A 23340-nucleotide genomic window follows, 5' to 3' on the forward strand; every position below is an offset into this window, starting at 1 on the left:
TTACGTGTTCTCATTCGTTGCGTGAATTCACTCAGCTTTGGTACAGGAACGCCTATGATATTGTGGCAGATGCATGTAACGAGCGCTCACAAAAGAACAAACAACAGTACACGTAACAGCCAAAAAGAAATCGCAAAGTGTACAATACATCGGATTTTAATCAGATTGATTTAGAACATAGAGAGCAAGAGAGAGAGAGCGAGCAAGCGAGAGAGGAATAGAAATGGTTACATAATGTTTTGATTATGGGGAGATGTAAAATCTGAATGGAGAAGAAAAATCATATGGAAGGAAATTGTCTGGTTTTGTATGTTGCAGTTGTAAATTTTCTGACATTGACATGAACATTGAGGCACTTTAGAAAGTTCCCAAAAGTGAACACAAGCTCTGCAGTGAATGGTAGCTGTGTAGTCATCAAGTAGTGATTGTTTTGAGATACTAGTGGCTCTATAGTGTTCAGGGTTGGCTGGGCCGGCAAGTGTATCCGCAAGCCTTGCTGGGAGCTATAGACCTTGCTATTGGGACATAGTGAATACATTCAAGTCTATTTACCAACACTTTTCAAAATGTATTAAAGAGTTCTTTTGTGCTGTAATCACTTCTGTCAACAAAATCTCTGTTTCTTCCTTTGGAATCGATGGAAACCTAGCAATATCGCTATCAAAAAACAAAAATAAACTACTTTGGTTTCTTATGATAGGGTGTAAAGGCCTTTATCAAGGTTCCTTCCAGAAATTGATGTGTGTTCCAAGCTAGAACAATGCACCTCATTCACATGCATACATACACATTTAGCACACACACACAGACACATACACACATACGCATGTTTGTGGACACAGACAGACAGACAGACAGACAGACAGACAAGACAGACAGACAGACAGACAGACAGACGTGCATACATACATACATACATACACACACAGACACACACATACACATATACACATACATACAGACACACACACACACACACACACACACACACACACACACACACACACACACACACACACACATAAGGGAATGATAACCAATCAGTTAACGTGATGGTTCCATCTCTAGTTTCTTCTCATAGCTATATCATTTGTAGAAAACATGTGTCAGCCAAAAGCCTATCTGACCAAAGAATATGGGAAAACAATATCAAATATGTTATGAGAATATTGAGAACATTGTATTGATTTCCAAACTTTACTAAATGAAATGCGAAAGAATTGTTATACGTATATAATCAAGTAGAGAGACTCAAGTTTTTTCCACCAGTGAAATTTTTTTGTCTTTGAATTTTAACCCATGAGTTGAAAAAATACATCGAGTTGCCAGAAGTCCAACTTGCTCATTACATAGCCAGTGTTTAGTTATCCCCAGAATAATGTATCAACATTCCCTTGAAATATCGCAGATAGCTTTGATTTCTATTAGTTGTAATTACTACTTGATATCATTTACCAATACAGTAAGTTTAGGATGAAAAGAAGCTATAACAGTGTGTTTAATGACTCCCAGGAGTAGGGCAGGGATAGTTCACATCCAGGTGACAAGTGCTTGGGAGTTCAGAGTTCAGAGGTCAGCTGATTCAAAAGACTTCCTTGACTGCTTAGAGTTTCTATGTACACACTTAAACAACCTTAACAACTGCATAGTAAACAGTAGATATCTCCCTAGTATTACATGAAAAGAGTGGCTTTTTTTACTTCTTAACGTCAAGTGATTATTGCCCTAGTCCTTTTCTTGTCATCTTCAGAGTCGCATATTGTAAGCCTATTGCACCTTTTCACGGTATCTTCTGGGTCAGAAACTCCCAACAATTGGATAATTAAAGAGATTGCTGACTAGCTTGACTTCTGTTTTCATTTTGCAAATTAATAGATTTTGTAGACAAAACACTAAAATACACTCAGTAAGCTGCTAATGTCAACTCTCTGCTTGTGGCGTAATCAAGAAAAACACTTCGGCAGAGGAACGGAAGTAGTCATGCGTGCAGGTTTTCTCAGTAAATTAAGCGTTCAAAGTTGAAACACACCCTCAGCTAGGTTCCAATTCTTTGCCTTTTAAAAGAGTGGCTAGGATAATGAAAAGACGGAGATTGCACTGTTTGGATTTGTTTATGTGCTTGAAAACGTAAGCTGCAACAAAGCTCAAAAGAGATTATTGCCTTTCCCATTACACTGATTGCTTTGCAGGTATGAAAACAAAAAACAGATAACATGCAAAAGGTACGGGATGGATGGGTTTTTAAATGAATGTCTACCAGACTATAGTCTGGAACAATGTCCGCCGTGTGAATCATAACAATCTGTCGTGTCTTAAAAATAGGCCAACTGGCTCTCATTCACCAGAATGGTAATTTTGTAGTATTTGATATTACATCAGGAAACTACGCTAATTAATGGGCTTCCTTCTCTTAAGAGATACTGTTAAGACTCATTCTAAGACAGACAGTTTCAGAGGGGAAGAATTTTCCACTCAATTGAGTCAAAGTTTCGTCTACGACTTCTGAATGAATGAAACAATAGACTAGGCTGACAAAGAATTTGGAACCCATTCGTGATTTACTATACATGTAAAGGTGATACATGTGTGCACATAATGGTGTAGAATTTGAAATCAGATGCATTTTATTCTTAGTTTGATTAACTTCAGTATCTTTTGTGTCATCAAAATGTCTATTTCTGCTACAACAACAGGTTTTTAAATTCTCTCTTTAGTTAACATCCGCTCACTTGTCTCTGATATTTTTTTTTTATTAAAGTTAAAGGACTCCTGTCCATAAATTTTGCTGTGTCTGTTGCTGTTCATTAATCCGTATGTGACAGTCATTCTCATCATCATCATTCTTGTTCTTTGTTACCTAGGAGACATTGATAGTATGCAAATACAGTATGTGGTATCTGACAAGACAAATGCAACTAGTGATATCTTCTTCTTCAAAGTCACCGATAAAGGTAAGAACTTGTTTACATTGATATTCACACACACACATATTTATACATGCATAAACACAAAATTAAGGACTCTCCATCTAAAAGTGTCTTTTTTTGTTAGCCATTGCTGGAAGGGTTGGTAAAAGTTGCCCTCGGCTGAACTGTTGTTGCCCCGACAGGAACTTTCGCTTCAGTTCCACCAAACAAAGTCCTAGCGTTTATGATATCACTCCCACAGTGTTGATAGTTTTACAACTATTTCGCCCTCAGCTTAAAAATACATGCATTTCTACAATCTAAGGGGGGAGTAGAAATCATGCGTGTTATTTCATCTCGAAAACAACATGCTGTGATCTAGAAAAAAATCACTTGCTTGTCACAAACCAGCCAATGAACCTGTACCTGTACCTGTACCTGTACAGGCTTGCTGTGCTAAACATAACACAATGAATTGTAAAGCTAAACCAGGAGACAGAAAAAGTTAGGTATTCTTACATAATCACATTACCCAGTCACAAAAAAGGCTAACTTGTCATGCAGAAGTAACCATAGGTTTGTTAGATTTTGCACAGACTGTTTAACAGATAGAGTGGATTATGACAGATTTTAAGCTGACTTGAGATGGCTACAAAGTGTATCCAAGACAGTTTCTTCACATTGTGGCATCTAATTTTTGGAATTTTACCACATAGTTATAAAAGTGTCAACTCAGCAAAATTTTTAAAAATCAATCCACTGCAAAGTACACACACAGTCAGTGTGGTCATTCACCAGGTCTGAATTTTAAAAAAAGTCTCTCCATAGAACAATTTCCCAGTCAAAATGTACTGCACTTGTGTTACTGTCACTACCTTTTTTGGCAGGTAAAAAAGATTTCCACCAATCAAAAGCAACTAGATGTGAGAAAATATGTACTACAAATGTAATCAGTGAATATGGTGTTGAGAAAAACTTACATAAACATAGAATGGCTAAGTTCAACCCCCCCCAAATAAAATTGTTTGGGTCAAATTTCAGATGTTCTATAACTTTTTGCCATATCTTAATTTAATTTTGGATCCAGGTGGTGACATTAATCCCTTCTAACCAATTGATATCTAAATTTTAGCTCACAGCCACCTTTGAGTTCGAAAAATATCAGAAAGAAATTCATGTGCCATATTTGCCCATGTAGGGGTCAAGATCATATGTCCCCATGACTTCATGCATTCTCATATAGCTCAAATGACAGCTTTGCTAATAAGTTGAAGTACGATCTGTTTGTAGACATACCTAATATACAATATACAAACTGATATTTAAGTCAAGTGTTTATCAGTAATGGAGAAATTTCCAGAGACATGCCATAGTCTTCCCCGGGAAGATTAGGACTTGTCCTATTAAGTTCTGTTGAAAAGTGAAGTATCCGATTTCTCATTGGGTGTCCTCATCAGAAGCATCTACTGTTGCCATGGTTTCTTATGTCAAATTTTTAGTATGGTAGCCATTTTGGGGTAGCAGTGATCTTGAATCATAACACTTTCTTTCAATGGTCAAACCATAGACCTTGGAGTGATGAGAGTATAATTTAGTGGGCATACAATATGTTAGGGTAAAGACATATAAAAACACTGCATGGATACATAATGCTAGTAACTAATACGGTTTCTTAAAATAACTGTGCCACTCTCCCAAATTGTCTCAAAAGGGAACAAAAATGCTACATAAATTAAAATCAAGTACCTTGCAAAAATACCGAGTAATTATCTACCCTTTATGTTGGCATATTTTGACGCATGACAAGACCTTGTAAATTCTACTTTTCCCCTTGGCGCTTTCTACAAACCCAGTTTGAGCTTAGGTCAATGGCTACCAGCTGGATGTCTATGAGGCCTGACCAATCAGCAGTTCACCCCAGTTTAAGCTAAACTGTGGACTCAGTTTCCTGGAAAGTTAATAACGTATGGCCTTTGACCTGGCGATGCTGTTGGTCTAGTCTCAACACTCTTATTGGTAAAGAACAGAAGGTCCAAATGTTAGATAGGTCCCAACAAGTAAGAAATGTTCCCTGGCGTTGTCAGAGGCCAAGAAAAAGGGAAGACACTGTTAGTTGTAGAGCTCAGTGAGAGTACAAGAATATGTTGCCAAGCACACTATGTCAGAAGCTATGGAGGGCAGATGGAGGGACGGTGATATACCTAAAATATGTGATTTTCTCAGTGTGTCGCCATTAAGGAAGCCAACTAAATTCTAACTTGTAGCAATTTGTTGTAAGTGAAAGTGTAAATTACAGCGTATAGCCTACATCGGTATGCCCCAAGAATTTGTATATTTTGAAGTGAGCGGATCAAGTATGGCAAATATTCATCATTCAAACTGTTAAATAATCAAGCAAATACTGCAACTCTTACTCAAAACCCTGGAACTGTTTGATTAAACAACAATGAGGTCAGCTGTAACAGTTCACATCAATCCGAAATATTTTTCAAGGAGTGCAAAATAAAAGAAACTAATGCAAAGTCAGTCATTGTATTCTTAAGTAAGAGATAAGAGAAAAGCGATTGTTAACCCGTAGGTGAGGGCTTGTACAATTTCTATTAATTATTGATTTCCAGAGCTGAAAAGTTGAGCGATTTCTCATTAAAAATTGATAAAAGCATGGTCATGCCATTGGATGAAATTGGCGCGCTGTCATGAAATGTACACAAAAGAATGGAGTGTAAACAAATTATTGAATCCCTACTGTATAGTGTTCTAATAATACAGAATTCAATATCCTGCAGTGAGTTCATCCAAATGGCCTTTCCAGTCAATTTCAAAGTCTGTGCAGTATCAGCAGATGTCAGCTCTAGTTTGACCTTTACTGAGCTTAAAGAAAATACACCGTAAAAAATACAAAAACAGAGCTTGACTTTGAGCTTGAGGTTGAGAGAATTTCATCGTATGTACTACATGCGTGTGTTCATGTTACACTTTGTGATTATATCTTTGATGTTGCTGTCTTGTTTGGATTAGAAGTGTCTGTTAGTGTACTATGTAAAGAAATTAAACAGACAGCAATTTAAGATAACAAATACTTGGGGCTTTCTGGCAAGGATAAATTCATAGGGTTGAGATCTTCTGTAACCTTTATACTCACTGTGGTCTGATTTAAGATAATTTGACCGTTCACATTATTACTTTGTTTCAAAAGTGGCAGAGAAAGTTCGTGTAAGGTTAATAATGTTTTATCTAATTAATTAATATGAATACAAAATAGCTGAATTATTGGCAGATTTTGCTACTTGAGAATCAGTGTGTACTGATCAACAGATAAATTTAGATACATGAAAAAGACTATAATTTAAACCTTAAACAAGAAACAAATTGACCCCCCCCCCTCCCTGCCAATTGCCAATCAACAATTTGTTAAGTTTAAGTGTGTATCTTACTTAAACAAGTCAGACATACTAAAGATTTCTGTACTCAGTTTCTACATTAGATCAGTATTCAAAATTGTACATGCTTCTGACATTTTAATTAAAACAGTTTGGTGTGCCACAAAAGTAACTATATCAAATGCCCAGTAATTGATTCTTTTGTCAAACAGTGTGGCACGTATATGAAAGTATGGGATGGGTGGACCCATAGGCGTAAGATGGTAGACAGACCTTAGAGTGATGCCGACAGGAAGTTGGGAATACAGTAACTCCTTCCAGATCAAATGTTAAACAATTTATACATCCTTACTGAGCTACATTGATTATAAATTGATTCTTATCTGTGTCTCTTCCTCCCTTGGCTAAAAAAGTCAGCTGGAAGTGATCTCTGTTTATTTGTGATTTTTCTTTAACATGGAGAGAGGAAAATGAGAAGACAATGAAAAAAATTCCCATCGGGCATATACACAGCACAGGAAAGTACTGTTTGGCAATGTTTGTATGTTAAGATATCCCAATAGTCTCGAAAAAAAACACAAGATTAAATTTTCTGGGGAACACACACACACACACACACACACACACACACACACACAGACACACAAATAATTTGAATTATAGTTGTACATGATAAAGAAACTTGTCTTGGGTCAAATGAGCAGGTCTGATCTCTGACTTTTTGAAATAAGAGATGTTAGATTTGTTGTACTAAAGGGAGCCATGGCCAAAACTGTGGAGTATGATGTTGGTTTTCATGATTTATTTAGTGTAGATGCTACTGGTAATATCAAATCATCTCTTTATGTATTAACTTACAAAGAGAGGTCAAGAGTTCAATGTAGGATGAAAAACTAAATTCTTTTAGTTTGGCCTCAGACACCCCCCCCCCCCCCCCATAACTGGCCAAAATTGAAAATTGTTTCAGACAATACAATCAGTTTCAAATCAGTGTGTATAGTGCTATGAATACAAAGTCAGTAAGGAATAAGTAGTTCTTTTGTTGACACTTTATGTTAGTGCCATGCATTTACAGTGGCAAAAATTCTTTCATTTCTCAAGTTGACGAACTTGTTTAAGAAATATTTGTATTTATGGGTACAAAAGAGATCCATTAAAAGTAAAATTAAAATTGATTTTGTCGGATGAAAACTAAAATGGCGCAAACACCCCTTCCCCAGCAAGCTAGCTTTTCATCTAAAGCAGTTCAGTACTAAAATATCGAAAAAAATTCGAATCTAATCTTGCAACTGTGCAGATTTCTTTTTTCAAATGGATGGCAAAAGTTTTTTAAAAAAAGATCATGGATGGACACAGTGAAAGTACAAAAAGAACGAGCAGGCAATTCAGAAGTAGATTGTCATGACTTTTCAGTTGCAACTAGAAGAATAAAGAGACATATTATATTTGTACACTGAGTGCCTCTAAAAAGTGTGAAAACAATACTTGTTATCTAATGGCACCAGCTTTGATTAGATTTGGCATCCGTCTTTCCACACCAGAAAAAGTTGGACGGGTGAATGCCAAGCAACAGACTACCAAAGGATATAAAGAAATGTGAGCCCAGCTTCAAGTTTTGACCCAAAGTAAGAACGTGATGTATGGAAGGATAGAGGAAAGGATCTTACCAGCTGTATTGAAGACTTTGATTCTTAAAATAGGAAATCAAAATAAATACATGAACAAGGTTAATAAAATATTAAACTGGAGATGCAATAGCCTTTGTAAGTCTCTAGTGAAATCTACTAAAAAGCCATAACAGTGAGGGATGACCTTATGACCTTGAAGTTTTCTTGTTGGTGTAGAGTTAGGAAAAGTGAAGTGCAGTTGAGTGACAATTGATAAAACAGTTTTCCTATGGCCCTGCATAGTCTGTAAGATGCAGACATTCGTTCGACGCTATCAGCCACCACTCATCGTTAACCCTTTCATTCCTAGAGACGACATTGGAATAAATAGAAACTTGATTGTAAGAACATTTTCTAAAATTTAAGAATATTACTTCATTGGGAAGTAATATTTCTTGAATTCTTGTCTAAAATAAAGTTGATCTTTTTCCAAAAATTACAGTGAAACAAGAATTTTTGTTCAAAAATTTTGGCGGGAAAGTTTCTAGTCCTGAAAGGGTTTTAAGAAACCTGAACACAGATGTATTGAGGCCCTGCACAGACCTGAGTAAAAATACATGTACTTGTTGACTTCTAGACAGACAGATTTTACAATGCTGTGTCAGCAAAACTGATATCCGTGTACTCCTGTTACAAGAAGAATTGTACATTAGATGTTACATGCTTACCAGAATTTGATGCCACGCAGATATTTTTCTATCGAAGAAATATTTATTTCCCATAGAAAGATATTTCGTGACAACTGGATTTGAGTAGAGAGAGACTGATTTCAAGGTCGAAAGATTATATAAATATGTATCACATTGTAGAAAGATTTTAGCTTGATTAGTTTAAGGTACACAGTGTTGAAAGCTTCTCTGGAAAGTATTTGACTTGCGAGGTGGAGTTGAAAACAGTTCAAGAAGGGTGATTATCCAGTGTGATAAAAACAAAGTGATGATTTCGACATCTGTTGTGAGTATTTTAAGTCTGGTACTGAATTTACAGGGTTTAGCCTTTTATTGTTCCTATCTTGTCTCACATTACCACCTCCTCTCTTTCCCCTTGAGAAGATAAAGAGGAAAGTGAAGTTGTTTGTTTGGCATACTTTTAGAATTCCAAACCTAATACATCTCTGTATAGGTTAGCAATGAACTGGAAATGTATGTCATTTGTGAAAATGTCAGAGTACAAATTTATTGGTTTGTTTTGCAACTATTATCTCACTTCTGAACAAATGATGTTTGTAACTATAGTAACAAGTTGACACTAGACACAAAAAAATGGAGATATGGATTCGAGAACTGTTTAGCTCCAGGTGATGGGAAAATTCATACCAGAGGGATAGACGGATGGATGGATGGATGGATGGATGGATGGCAATGACCTTCAAGTTGACAACACCTCAAAGATTACAAGTTCAAAAGCAATGTTGAGTATTTCCTTCAGACAGTATTAAAAAAAACCCCAAGTAACAATGGATTATCCACAGTTACAGAGTCATAAAAAAGTCTTTATCAAAACTATAACATTCCTGTATACATCTGTCTTTGCCTGTCACCAACCTCTGTCAGTTCTCATAAATAAACCAATACCATACAACTAATGGAATCCACTCAGTAAAGACATCAAAACTGAATACATCCATGTCATTTTTTCAATTGAATATGACAGCTGACCAATCACTTGTTATGATAATTTTGACATGCATCTCACTCCAGCCTGTGCCCACTATACAATTCCCCCAAGTCATCTTTGTCCCTATTCAAATCCATGGCGGTTCCGCCAAACATTGAACTCTTGACCTTTAGTTTAAAGTGTTCAGTGGGGAGAGGTCATTGAATTCAAAACTGTTTATGATCAAATGAATAAAAGTATACTTCCTGAGGTATCAACAAGTTCAAAGCGTTTACCTTTATTACAAGATCCTAACTGGTAAAGTTCATTTTTAGGAGTTGACGTCTGAAAAAGTACACTTTGTAGAGAGGTTGGTCTGGATGTTTATTATGGTAGTTTAAAACATTGGGACAGCTACCCCTGCAGTATTTATGGGTAGTTCAGCAAATCAAATTAACCCTTGCATTCTTACATGTATTTATTGATTTTGAACTTTGTGTACCAGGAATGGGGAATAGGGAAAGGAAGTAAATCAGATATGTGTGGATTTAGGGACTTCGTGAACCAGGATTGGGAAGTAAATCATCAGGAATGGGGAATAGGGAAAAGAAGTAAATCACCAGGAATGGGGTATTGGGAAAGGATGTAAATCCATATGTATGTATTGGCATTTGAACTTCATGAAAGAGTATAGATTAGAATATGTTCTAAAGTTTGAGATGTAGATAGTAGCTCAGTGTGTACATGTATGTATGCAGTGAGACTGACATGCCCTCTCACACACATGTAAACTTTCATACTGGTATACATAAACACACATCTTCATATCTCAGATAGATACATACATACATACATACATACATACATACATACATACATACATACATACATACATACATACATACATACATACATACATACATACATACATACATACATACATACATACATGCATGCATGCATACATACATGCATGCATGCATGCGTACGTACATACGTACGTACGTACGTAATACATGCATACATACATACATACACACACGCGCACACATTCACAAAGTACACGCAAACAAATAAACACACCCACTTTACATGTAGGGTCATTGTAAAAGTCCATTGCATCACTACAACCAAACGGATTTTAAGTGCACATCTTACACAATATAGACTATAAGGAATGGGTTGAACTAAGCAATTAGTTTTCTATTAAGTTGATTATCATAAGTTACAGTGGCATAGATTTCGTTAAGAAGTAGTCTCCAAAACTTGTCTCATTGTAGCCATGGTAATTGTAGCTGTGGTAATCCATCACAACTGTCTCTGACAGTGTCCTGTATCAACAACAAAAAGCGGGTATTAAAATTGCAAATTGTAATTGCCAGACAGTGAAAAAAGAGTTAATTGAATGTTTTTTTTTTTAATGCGACTAAATCGTTTCGTCCTTGTGAAATTGACTTAGTTAGTTAGCAGTGAACAGAAAACGTGTGTAAGCAATTGTGTCTGAGCCATCCATCCATCCATCCATCCATCCATCCATCCATCCATCCATCATGAAAGTCATAGTTTGCTGTGTTACACTGAGTGAGCACTCTTGAGAACTGAGACCAGATGAATTCCCACCCCATTCATCATCAAAGTGAATAAATTGGAAACTACCATATCACTGTTTAAATCTCAGGCACAATTAAAATTGACACAGTTCCTTGAGTTACAGATCAACCAGCATATGACTATTCCGTCAGTGGCTGTGTAGATAAACAAAGTCAGACTTCTGTAGCTAGCCGAAGAATGCTTTACAAGGCTGCACACAGTTCAGATTTGTGTGGTATGTCATACCAGTTAATATATACCAAGCCAGTGTTTAGAAATGGATGAAACTGAGACCTGGGCGCTCACAGAACGACTCTTAAATTCTCCCACTCTTACAGGGATGGGGTCTGTATATGCATTGTACAATTGCCACTGTCTGCACCACAGGTTTGATAAAACAGTCAAATTTGAACTAATTTCTGGTATTTTTTTACCTCAAGGGTTGTCTGTTCAATTAAGTGAGACAATTGCTTTAATGAGGGTGGATAAAATGAGTAATGGTGGGTGGTGATGTAAGGAGAAGTGAATGTATCAAGAGTGCTTAATATAGTCACTAGCTGATGGAGCTGATCATTTCCCCCCAGAGTAAAAATCAATATAAACATGCACAGAAAAAGTTTGGAAATGGAGTTATTAGTTGAAGCAATCATAGAAAAGTCAATGGCCTGCAAAATTATAACAGGTTAGAATGAATATTAATTTTTCTTCGACAGTTGATTGTTAATTATGGAATATTCCATATTTATATGTGCAGATATAGATAGAGAAAAAAGCTGTTAAAAGTGATAGAAAACATTGGCAGAAAACGTTAACCGTTTGACTAATCTAACACTAAATATAAACCATCCTTCAAGAATCTTCAAATTTCTGTACACCCCCCCCACCCTCGGCTATCTTCTCCATGTATCAAATAGTCTTACCGTATATTGATTGAAAAAGTGCAGATCTACACACTATGTTCAGTGTCTTTCACACGTTTAATGTTTATTTTAGTAAAGGTCTTTAATTTTTGTTGGGCTTAGTGGTATTACCAAGTCAAGGTTAGGCTGTCTTTATTATAAACTTTCACCTTACAACCTGTAACTTAGTTGATCTCTGTTTGTTATGTTTTCACCACACTGTTGAAATTAAATATAGACTAAACCACTAAGTGTTAACTTTTCATTTCAAATTTCACTTTTCAAGAAGTTGATTTTTTTTTCACTTTTTTCACATAGGCAAGCATGCTACTCCCCTGTCTACAAGCATTAGCATAGATTTGATATTGCGGTGTAGAATGATGAAGAATTGCCAAATCTGAATATATGGCTGGACATAGACTAGTACACTATATGTGTACATATGAGTGTCTGTAGTGTACCCCTACAGGAAGACGGTATTTTTATGGTCATTACTTGAATATCAAAGTGATGATTTCCCCGTCTGAACGGACATTAACCTTGCATTAAAAAGCGCAGAATATCAAAGCCTTCCAGATGAGCTCGAAATTTTAGTAGGCATCTACAATAGATAAGAGTTATTAATGAACCCTACATATCCGTTGTATATTTAACACATCACACATAGTCATTGGGAAGTCCATGTCTAAGCTTATCCCATAGGGGGGAAGTTTATTGTTGTATGCAATTTAGGAGTGACTCATTAATGCACAGTTCATTTATGTTAATGGCCATTGTTTTGCCAATTAGCAACACCTAGAATGATTCCTATACATGGTATGGTGTTGACAGAGTAGGTGGTGAATTCAGTACGTGACAAATCTTAATTCTAGTACAAAATTAATAGACTGACTCTGATACCCTTTACACAGAAAAAGTCACTAAACTAGGTTGCTGGTATTTAAGAAAAACGTTTTAATTGCATGTAACACTCTTAATGAATGTATAGAATGACAGTATCAACTAATGCTATTGTAATAACTTTCCCCCTCCCCCCAAAAAACACAAAAAAACAAAAATAAAACCAGAAACCCAAAACAAAACAAAATCAGAAAGAAAGGCAAATGAATGAGATCAATCTACTGTGTGGTCTTGCGCAAGAGATTTGTTTGGAACATTCACTCTGAAGAACAAAGTTTCCAAATAAAAAATATGCAAATGATATGTTAATTTTGGTATGCTATTGCTAGGTTGTAATTTAATGTTGCACTACATATAAATCATATTTAAAGTTCCTTAACCCTTTCATGACTAGAGACGAGTTTTAAATAATATGGGGACCCAATTTCTATGAATATTTTCATAATTACAATAATAATACTTTATTAGGAAGTAACATTTCTTTAATTCCAGTCTAAAATGAAGTTGATATATGCCAAAAACTTACATAAAACAAGAATTTTGTCCGCATAATTTTGGCGGGAATGTTTTCAGTATTGAAGGGGTTAAACTTTATGCAAAACAGCTAAGATTATACTTTGAATTGTCACTCTAGTTTAGTGCTTAGTTGTTCAGCAAATGATTCGATACCATGTTGGCATTAGCATCCAGACTTTTATACTCTGGCCCCCCTCCTCCCCCAATTTATTTATAATTTCCAGAAATACAGTGAACACCCATGTAGACCAACAGGGGTTATACCAATGACAGCCACTTATAGGGATGTGCAGCAAAAAGGGCAGCAATGTACAAGGAAGCCATTGTGTTACACCAGCTGAATCTTGTATGTTCTGCCAAGAAAGTATTGCAGTAATAGTGTGACCTGCAGTCAAAGGTCGTGGAAAGGTTAAATTTTCAAGGGTACATGCAAGTTAAATGGATCATTTCATAATGAGGAGATGTGATGGAAACCAGCAGATACATCTCTTCCTTCTCACATCTGACCATATGTGTCACTGTCCCTCATTTCAAGGTGGAAATACCTAAACAATCATGCTGTAAAAGTGTAAACTGGACATGAGTAGTCAGTTGATAAGCCGTGGGATCATTTTATAGACACAAAATACGTAGTTGGGATCAAACAAAATATAAAAATGCTGTTTTGGCCAAGGTCTGCAAAGTTGTCGGCAATATTCTGAAGAATAAAACTGAGGTTATTTGAACTGCTATATTGTAAAACCATGATTTATATGGAAGTACAGACAGAGGGAACAGATTGCAAGAATAAATTAAACTTTAAAGGAAGAGATCTTTTTTTTTTGAGAAAAAAAGTTTTCTTTTGATATACCAGTATAATGGAAAAAGAGGAACTTTTGATATTTTTTGTGTCACTTTTTGATTCTTCATTTTTTCTGTATCAAGAAAACAAATAGAAAGATTACAATAAGTATAACGTTGAATAATAATGTTGCTCTAGTTATGTCAAGATATTTTGATGTCACAGGGTTGGAGGTTATCGGCTTTCAGTGAGGCAGTTGCCTTGTATTAAGTAGAGTGCCAAAGTGTCATAACAGTCTTCTTCTAGTTGTAACATAAATACACTTTGTTATCTGTTGTTTGTGATGCTGTCTATTTATCACATACTGTTGATGACACAACGTCATAGCTGTCTAGCTTGAGGAGAGCTCTCTAACTTCAAATCAAAGCATATTGGTACAGTAGGTCGACAGTTTGAAGATGGGACAGTTCAAGTTGCTCCTTCCAGTTCCACACCGTATGCTATCTATTCCCTATGATGACACGTCACTGTTCAAGACAACATCTCGTGTTCATCTCCTGCACAGCTGTATTTTTCTGCCGGATACAGTATATATCTGTATGTAGAAGTTATCAAAAGGATCCTAAGACAAGTTTGTTCAGCTGTCTGAAAGAGAAAAGCCTCAGTGATAATATTGGACGAAACATGTTCTCTCAGAGTTAGCATGTTTTGATTTTGAAGGAGTGAAAGTACAGTCTCGATAGATTCTTGAAATTGTATACTTTAGATTAAAAACAAAGTGATTGCTGTCGAAGAAAAGTTGTAGAGAATTCCAGTCAGGACATCATTTAAAGTATGACACACACAATAAACAGAATCTACCTCAATTGTCTTTGGAAACACTCACAACTTGCTTGAATGCTAGCCCAGAGATCTGGCTATCTGACTTGACACATACTGGCTTGACAGTGTAGCCCAGAGACTTGGCTATCTGACTTGACATACTGGCTTGACAGTGTAGCCCAGAGACTTGGCTCTCTGACTTGACATACTGGTTTGACAGTATAACCCAGAGACTTGGCTATCTTACTTGACATACTGGTTTGACAGTATAGCCTAGAGACTTGGCTATCTGACTTGACATACTGGCTTGACAGTATAGCCCAGAGACTTGGCTATCTGACTTGACATACTGGTTTGACAGTATAACCCAGAGACTTGGCTATCTTACTTGACATACTGGCTTGACAGTATAGCCTAGAGACTTGGCTATCTGACTTGACATACTGGCTTGACAGTATAACCGGGAGACCTGGCTATCTTACTTGACATACTGGCTTGTACAGTATAGCCCAGAGACTTGGCTATCTGACTTGACAGTATAACCCAGAGACTTGGCTATCTGACTTGACAGTATAACCCAGAGACTTGGCTATCTGACTTGACAGTATAGTCCAAAGACCTGGCTATTTGACTTGACATACTGGCTTGACCGTATAACTTTAAGCTAAACAGCAAAGTTTCCAGGCTACCTGGAATGCTGAATAATGAATGCTAGCTTTCAAATTTTCAGTATTTTACTGAACAACAGAAGGATGTCATCTTCAAAAACCATCTGTTTACATTGACTGATACCAGCTGCAGGAAATCCTCAGGACAGGATAACCCCATTATTTGTATTTCATGTTTATTGATTCTGGCTTCCAAATTCTAAGACAGTTAGGCAACTGTCTTTGCAATTTAGAATAATTTGGAAGAAAAAAAGATCTTCGGAAGTAAAATTGAACGTAAGTCATACCCACTGGTGACTTGCGTAGTAGCCATTACCATGACAATGCCACTGTGACCTGGTTACTCGTGGCAACAGTAAATCACTAAGAGGCTGTTGGGATGTTTATATGGAGGGGTGGGTAAGGTGATATAAATTAAGCCCGAGTTCACATGCTGTGCTTCAGACCCCACATGATGTTGATCCTGGAGTCTATGGAAACCTTATGATAAAAATAATGAAATTCTTCGAGTATTTGCACTTTCCGACAAACTTTGTGTTACGTTTTTCCTTGAAATAATCTTTTAATAGATTTTCTACTAAAAGAAAGAGTTGTGTAGAGTTGTTGTTTCACACATATTGATTAATAACATGACATAAATTTGTAGTTATTTTAGTAAAGACCTTGTCAAAGAAGGGATTCCAAGTTGTGAAATATTAAAAGATTATGGGATGTTTATATAGCTTTAGTTACAAAGACATAACATAGAAAAGGAAATGATATATCAAATAAACATACCCCCCCCCCCCCCACATCCAACCCAAGAGTACAAGTTTAATACAAAGTTTCCTTGTGTAAAAACTCTTAGTAACAGATTAAATGAACCCATTGTAAACAAGTGTATAGTTTCAGGCATAGAAGAGGATAGTATCTTAATGTAGGGTAGGAATGGTGGTGGAGACGAAGAAGCCATTTTTAACTCCCAGCAGTGTGCCTTCTAAGCCAATTTGACACACCATTGACACACCAACATTTGGTGTTCTCCTATCTCTTCCTATGTGGTGACTGACAAGAAATGACAGTTTTTTATCATACTGACACACAACAACAAAATTTGGTTATCATTATGGTTAAGAAGGCACATTGACTCCCAGGTAGACTTTATGTACTTGAAATGCACAAATCTATAAATTCAGGAAAATACCATCCAGAGCTATTGAGTGGATGAAGTATGATTTAACCTCATGAAATTGATAACCGGGCTTCACCATGAAACATTGTAAAGGAACCTTGATCTTGGCAATAGAACTCTGCGATTTTGTAACATGGTCAGGGACAGTAATCTACATGCTTGTTTATCCAAACAATACCTTAAATTACTAGTCCCACTGACATGTGTTGTTATAGCTGCTAGCCAACCTTGTCAGCCACATACTGAAATGCTTGTTTCAACAGATAAAAACTATCAAATATGGTGTTTAAATAACTTGAGAAGTTTTGGTTAGTGAAATTGCCTAGCAAAGTTCAGGGACTTAGTCGTAGATAAAATCAAGAAAAAAACATACTACACCCAGAAGACTGGTAATTCAAGAACTGTTTGCATTTTTGTTAGGGGGTTCATTGATACTTCGGATTAATGATGTTGTAAATTGAAAAAATGTTGTCAAAATAAATTGATTTTAAAAAGATGCCAATAATTTGCAATATATTGTAATATTTGTGTTTATAGAATATAGTATGCAAATGTCCAAAAATGGAATTCACATAGAGCTCTTGTAATGTATTAAATGGTTGAAATTTGATTTTGGAAAACTAAAAAGTCCTCTGAGGGAAATAAGACTTGTACATGTGTAGGTCAGATACTTGGGAAAATTTGAAAGAACAAAATCATAAGTTAAGAGAAGATGGCTGTTGAAATGTGTAGTATGTACTTTGTGTAGTTTAGCATGGGAAGGTACTCGCGGATTGTCCACCATGATTAGCTAGACTTGGCAAGTACCATTAGCAAGGTAACCCTGAACCCTATTGAGAAAACAGTAAATGCACTTAGCAGAATAATAGTCAGGACAAACCAGGCTGTATCCCAAAAAGCTGGAAAAGTAAACTTTGACAAATCTGCCACCATTGTATTTGAGATAATCCCTTGTAGTAAAGTGACAAAACAGTACGGTAGCTAGGCAGTGTCAATATAACCTGATACAACTGACAAACTCAGTCCAAGTACTCTTTAGGGATGATTGCACAATGTTGCACAAGCTCAATAAATGAACTTCATTCATTTAGGACAAGACCCCCTCCCCTCGACCCCCCTCACCTCTTCCCCCTAAACAAACGTTCGCAAGCAAGTGCAACATTGACATGTGTATGATGCAAACCATGATGGCAAATTTTAGCAGCTACACCACTATGATTGGTGCAATGTGAAAACATTAAAATACTTACCAGCACTGTGTATGATTTTAGAAGTACATTTTAATCAACTTACCAACACCTCAGTAGTAAATACAGACCCTGTTATCATTAACAAAATAAAAGTGAGAAACTTTTCGAAATTTGGCTAGAAGTACAAAAATGAAGTTCAGCAATTGCAATTGATACCAAATCCCCCCCCCCCCCCCCCTAAACAAGCGAAGTTCATTTCTTGAGATTGTGTGATGTTAGCAATGGTCCCTTAGTCTCACACAGCTGTTAACCAAATAGACCGAAGTGGCTGAATTCTGATGAAGTATCTACATCCAGTGTGTAACTTGCAAGTTAATTGATTAATTGATGTGAAGTATGGTTATCGCGTCCTACAAGTTCTTCATCTACAGGTCTTTCTTGTGATTCACCTTAACAATACAAAAATCATAAACTTCTTGTCAGTGTTGGCACAGGAAGAAACATGTGTTCAACAGACCTTGCAGTTTGTTTGCTTTGACTTCTTTTGAAGGGAAGTTAAGATAACTGAAAAGTAAAGTTTGATGCTTGTTTCCTTCTATCCGTCTCTTTTGAAGACAGCTACACAGTATTTGCCATAGTCAGCTGTCAATATTTGGGTATTGCTGGCTTTGTTGCCAACAATTGAATTACAACCCTGTTTTAATAGGTTCACTCTCTCTCTGTCTCAATAGAAACAAACCTTGAAGAAACCTAACCTGATCCCTGTTCTCAGAATGGAGGAGGGCTCTGTACAAATAAATAAAACTGTAAATTCATGCTCAAAAGATAAGAATTTGCCATGGTAGTCACTTTAGCGCAGGGTGAGAACACATTTGTCATAGGGGATGCCCAGGCTCACATTAGTTGGAATGACATGTTTCTTGTTGAGTTACCATATCTCACACTGTGTAAACTCCCTGTAGACACAACAACTGTTATCACCTCTGTACAGTAGTTGTAGAGATTGAATTCAAACCCCTGTCACTACTTGAATGCATGCTCACAATCACGGAGCAGTAGGGGTCCCCCTCCATCAGGGAATTGTAAAATAAAGGGATAGGGCCAAAGTCTCTGTGTACTCAAATAACACAAGGTAATTGAAGGTTTGTGTCATAATAGATGGGAGTTTATCCGATCAGCTGTGGGTGTTCCCCTATTTAGAGATTTGAATGATAGGAATTGAATTTGAAATAAGAAAAAAAAAAGGAAGCGTTTCTGGCACTTCTGGGATTAAGCAGTAGGTGTTCTTGTAGTAGTGATTTTGCACCTAGACGGATTTTAAAAGTGAGTGTGCAATTTTATGACAGGTATTTACTCGAATTAGGATTAAAATTCCAGCCAGATATTTGTACAGAATCTAAAATCTAACCAAAAGTTGGACCAAAACAAACAGTTGATTGATTATGGCCTCACTGATAAGATAGCTAATCTGAGAACCAGGGATTCGAGTATTGGGGTTTAAAGGGGAGACACATGTATAGCAGCACTAATAGAATCAAATAATGCAGATTTAGCCTTGAATCCATGCGAATGGGGATTTTGAGTTTTGATTTTCCCATGATGGGGAAAGTAATGAATTCAAAACCCCCATTCGCATGGATTCAAGACTAATGCAGATTCAGCATGGAGTTGTATTGTTCTTTCATTTGATACTTTTAAAACTATTGTAAAATGTGTGGATTTCGGCAAGTCGATGTGCGTGTATATACCCGTAGAATTAGGACCCCAGAATTTGTTACACAAGAAAATTCCAGCCAGATATATGCGCAAGTCAGACTGTCATATCACATGGAAATTAGAGACTACAAGATATATGGTTACTACCGGAATATCTATATTTATGGCAGATCAGCTGTGTTTATTTGAGAAAGTTAACACACAAAGCAACAAACTCAGGCCTGAATTTCGTGGGAAAGGCTGTTTTAGGACAGAAAAGTGACACTCAAGGGATTGGAATCATTGAATATATGGCTCGGTTGACAACTTAGAAATATGTGAGAAAACAAACATGGGAAGCTGAATACCCAATTATCGGCTTCTTGATATACAACTCAAGTGGGTGTTCGTTTCTCTGAACAGTCCTCTAGACACTAACTGTCTATCTTTTCACAAGAATGGACCCGCCATTCTTGTAATGACTGATGTTACCCAGAGTTTACTAAAACACATTTGCTCACTTTGTTACTGTAACCTTGTTGAAGCCCCTCCCTCAAATAAGAACAAAGGGGTTTTTAGATTAGAGAACCACTTTCACTTTACGATTGTTTTACATTGAAATGAGGTCTGTATCATGTGTCTGAGGAATTTTTACAGAGCATGACATTAAATGTTTGAAATGGGATAATGATATGGGGGGGGGGGGGGGGGGGGGTTGCTTTTACCAACTAGGTACCAGTCCATTCCCAATGTCAATTAACTTCATCAAAACAAACATGGTGTAATAAGCTATATTAAAAATAAGTGCTTTTGGGAAATTATACATTTAGTATATGTGATATTTGTTAGTTTGTCACACTAACACACTTTTTCAAGTCTGGCCTCTAACTTAAACTCAGTTGTGAGTTCAACAAAAATGTGCTGCTTTATCACTTGGTTGATACTAGCGCAAAGACTTCACCAGAACAAGTCAGTATATCATGCCAAATAGCCAAGTTTCTTTTGCTGATAGTAGTAGTAGTAGTAGTAGTAGCCGTAGCAGAAGAATAGTTTATTATAGCAACATGAGGTAAAGCGTGACAAATCTAAAAAAAAAAGTTACAGTACACAACCTTCCAGCCAAATGGGCGTATATGTCACTTCAGTGAATAACACTTAACTAGAACAGAGTGAGCAGCTAATTGCAGTGAAGAGAAGTGTTATGTACAAAGCAAAATACATCATTAAAACAATTGGCTGTAGAAAATAACCACTCAGAAGTGTCTTGTCAGCAATTACGTACTACTACATGTCTTCCAGCAATCATTAGTATGTCTCAATCAAAAGTGAACATCTTTGTAACACAGACACTAAACAAACCCAGACTGTTCATTTGATGAATCTTCTCACCTTGATCACAATCAGTTTAACTCAAACTGAGTTTATTAATTCAACCCAAGTTAAAAGACAAGGACCACCCCAAAATATTTAATAAAATTTAGTCACCCCTAAATTGGCCAAGCGGTGTTCATTTTCCAAAAAGGTAAACAGTAATCGGCTTGATGTATCAAATTGTTGTAGTTATCGCCCCAAACAATAATGAGCTACTTGAAGTAGAAGACTTGTGTGCTCTGGTAAAGCTCAGATATAATTTGGGCTGACATCTTGGTTAGTTCATGCTCTAATGGTGCTATACGACATTCAGATATCTTTGTTTGTGTGAACACACTTCAGAAACACTCCTAATCAAAGATAAACCTGGACAGTGATATTTCCTGGATTTTTACAGGGATATTGGCAAGGAAATAAGGATTTCGCGCTCATTTGATTTCATATGACTGTCACATTCTATTCAACTCATTATGGTAACCATTGGCTGAACTATATTCACTGTCACTTAAAAAGAAAATGTTCAAAAATTATGTAAATTTATGTAAATTTTTAGAGTAAAACAATGCCAGACGTTTTTTGTCAAAATGGCTACTTAGATTTATGACAATAACCATATAATTTGTAATAAAATAATGCATAACATTTCCATAATCATTAAAGGGTAGAACAAAATTGAGCCTGGCCAGTTTTTGGGAGGATAGTAAATTTTGTCTAAAATTTGCAACGTTTTTCTTGCTGTGCCCTAAAAATGTATTTTTACCTCAGACCTGCCAACTTCAAACCAGTACTAAACCAGTTGTCAGCCATTTTGGAATAGAGACCAACTTTTGACCTCAATACGCATCATATTTATAGTAGTTCACCGCAACGTGTGGTTCAATAAGTCAAATGTGTTTATTAATACTTTGTGATGTTTACATCTGAATACCAAATAAAAAGAGTGCACAGTGGATGTAGTACGCTGTAAGTAAAGTGTCATATTTCATCTTGGTGCGATGATAAATATGTCATCAGTGTTCAATTTAAAATGAGTATTAATGATTTCCACTCTCTTTGAAATCAAAGCACAGTTGCCCAGAAGTGTTACGCCTCAGTCATTTTAGCTATTTCTTTCATTGGCATTATGTCTATGAATTATGCATTCTCTGGTGTTCATACGTAACTTGAAATAGTCACATGCACAGAAATGATACTACGAACTGATACTATACATTTAGTAAGATGAACAAATATAATAACAATAAAGTCCATATTTTAAAAAAACAAACCAGGAATATTATCATCCATTGTCCAACTTTATTCACGGCACATTTTTTGGGGGTGGGTGTGGGGGTTCATTGCTTTGAACCAAATTTCATGTCTTGATATTAAGTTTTCAAGAATCACATTTGTGTACAGTGATGGGTTTTATTTGAGAGAAATGTAGAGAGATATCCCTCAAAATGAGCGGGGTATAAGTTGTACCATGTCTTTGTTACTGTGTTATGAGACCCAAGCAAATACAATTGCATGTATGCCATCTTTGCTATGAGATGGATGCATTACGAAGAGAAATTGAGGAGCAAGAGACGAACGGAAATAAGAGTTGAAGATATAGTACATACACTCTGTTATTCAGACACTGTAATCAGATTAGAAAAGAACCACCAAGTACCTGTTCCCTCGGCTGTGATTCAGTCACTACTTAAAATTTTACTACCTGTCTCATGTGGCCTTACAGGGATAGCAAGTTACTTCATCTTTATCGGAACTACTTGAACACATGAAAAGAAACATGATAGTATACTTAACAACATAGTGAGAGAAAATGTGTTTTTGTATGTGTTTTGTAAGTCGTAAGGTACACATACAATGGAGTGTGTCTGTCTACTTTTCATACTCAGTCCCATCAGTGCGTTTCAAGAGCTTGCGTAATGGTAGCATATTGTCCACCAAGGGGGATGCGGCATCCTTTGGTGGAAGTCATCCTTTGGTGGAAGTCATACGGAATATAGAGCTGATGATGGCGGAGTCTTTTCATCAATACTCTGATCTGTTTTATATGTCTGAACACATTCTCAAGACATCCGTCAATTTACATTCTGGGAGAGGAACTTTAAATGAATTTTGTCACTTTATTGTCAGCGGTTAGAAAGATGATGACACAAGTGCATGAGCCCTATTGATTTGAAATGAGGAAATGATATAA

At 36.4% G+C, this 23340-nt stretch overlaps 1 protein-coding gene across 1 annotated transcript in view; it reads left to right on the plus strand.

Moving 5' to 3' along the window:
* The window catches only part of LOC144439117 (extracellular matrix protein 3-like), a 98032-nt gene that overhangs the window by 33135 nt on the left and 41557 nt on the right, over nt 1-23340 (plus strand). The window contains exon 2 of the mRNA XM_078128383.1: nt 2862-2951. Coding sequence (XP_077984509.1) covers nt 2862-2951 — 90 coding nt within the window. The remainder of the gene's footprint in view (nt 1-2861; nt 2952-23340) is intronic.

The sequence above is a fragment of the Glandiceps talaboti genome, chromosome 8, assembly GCF_964340395.1.
Source record: "Glandiceps talaboti chromosome 8, keGlaTala1.1, whole genome shotgun sequence".
Taxonomy (NCBI): Eukaryota; Metazoa; Hemichordata; class Enteropneusta; family Spengelidae; genus Glandiceps; species Glandiceps talaboti.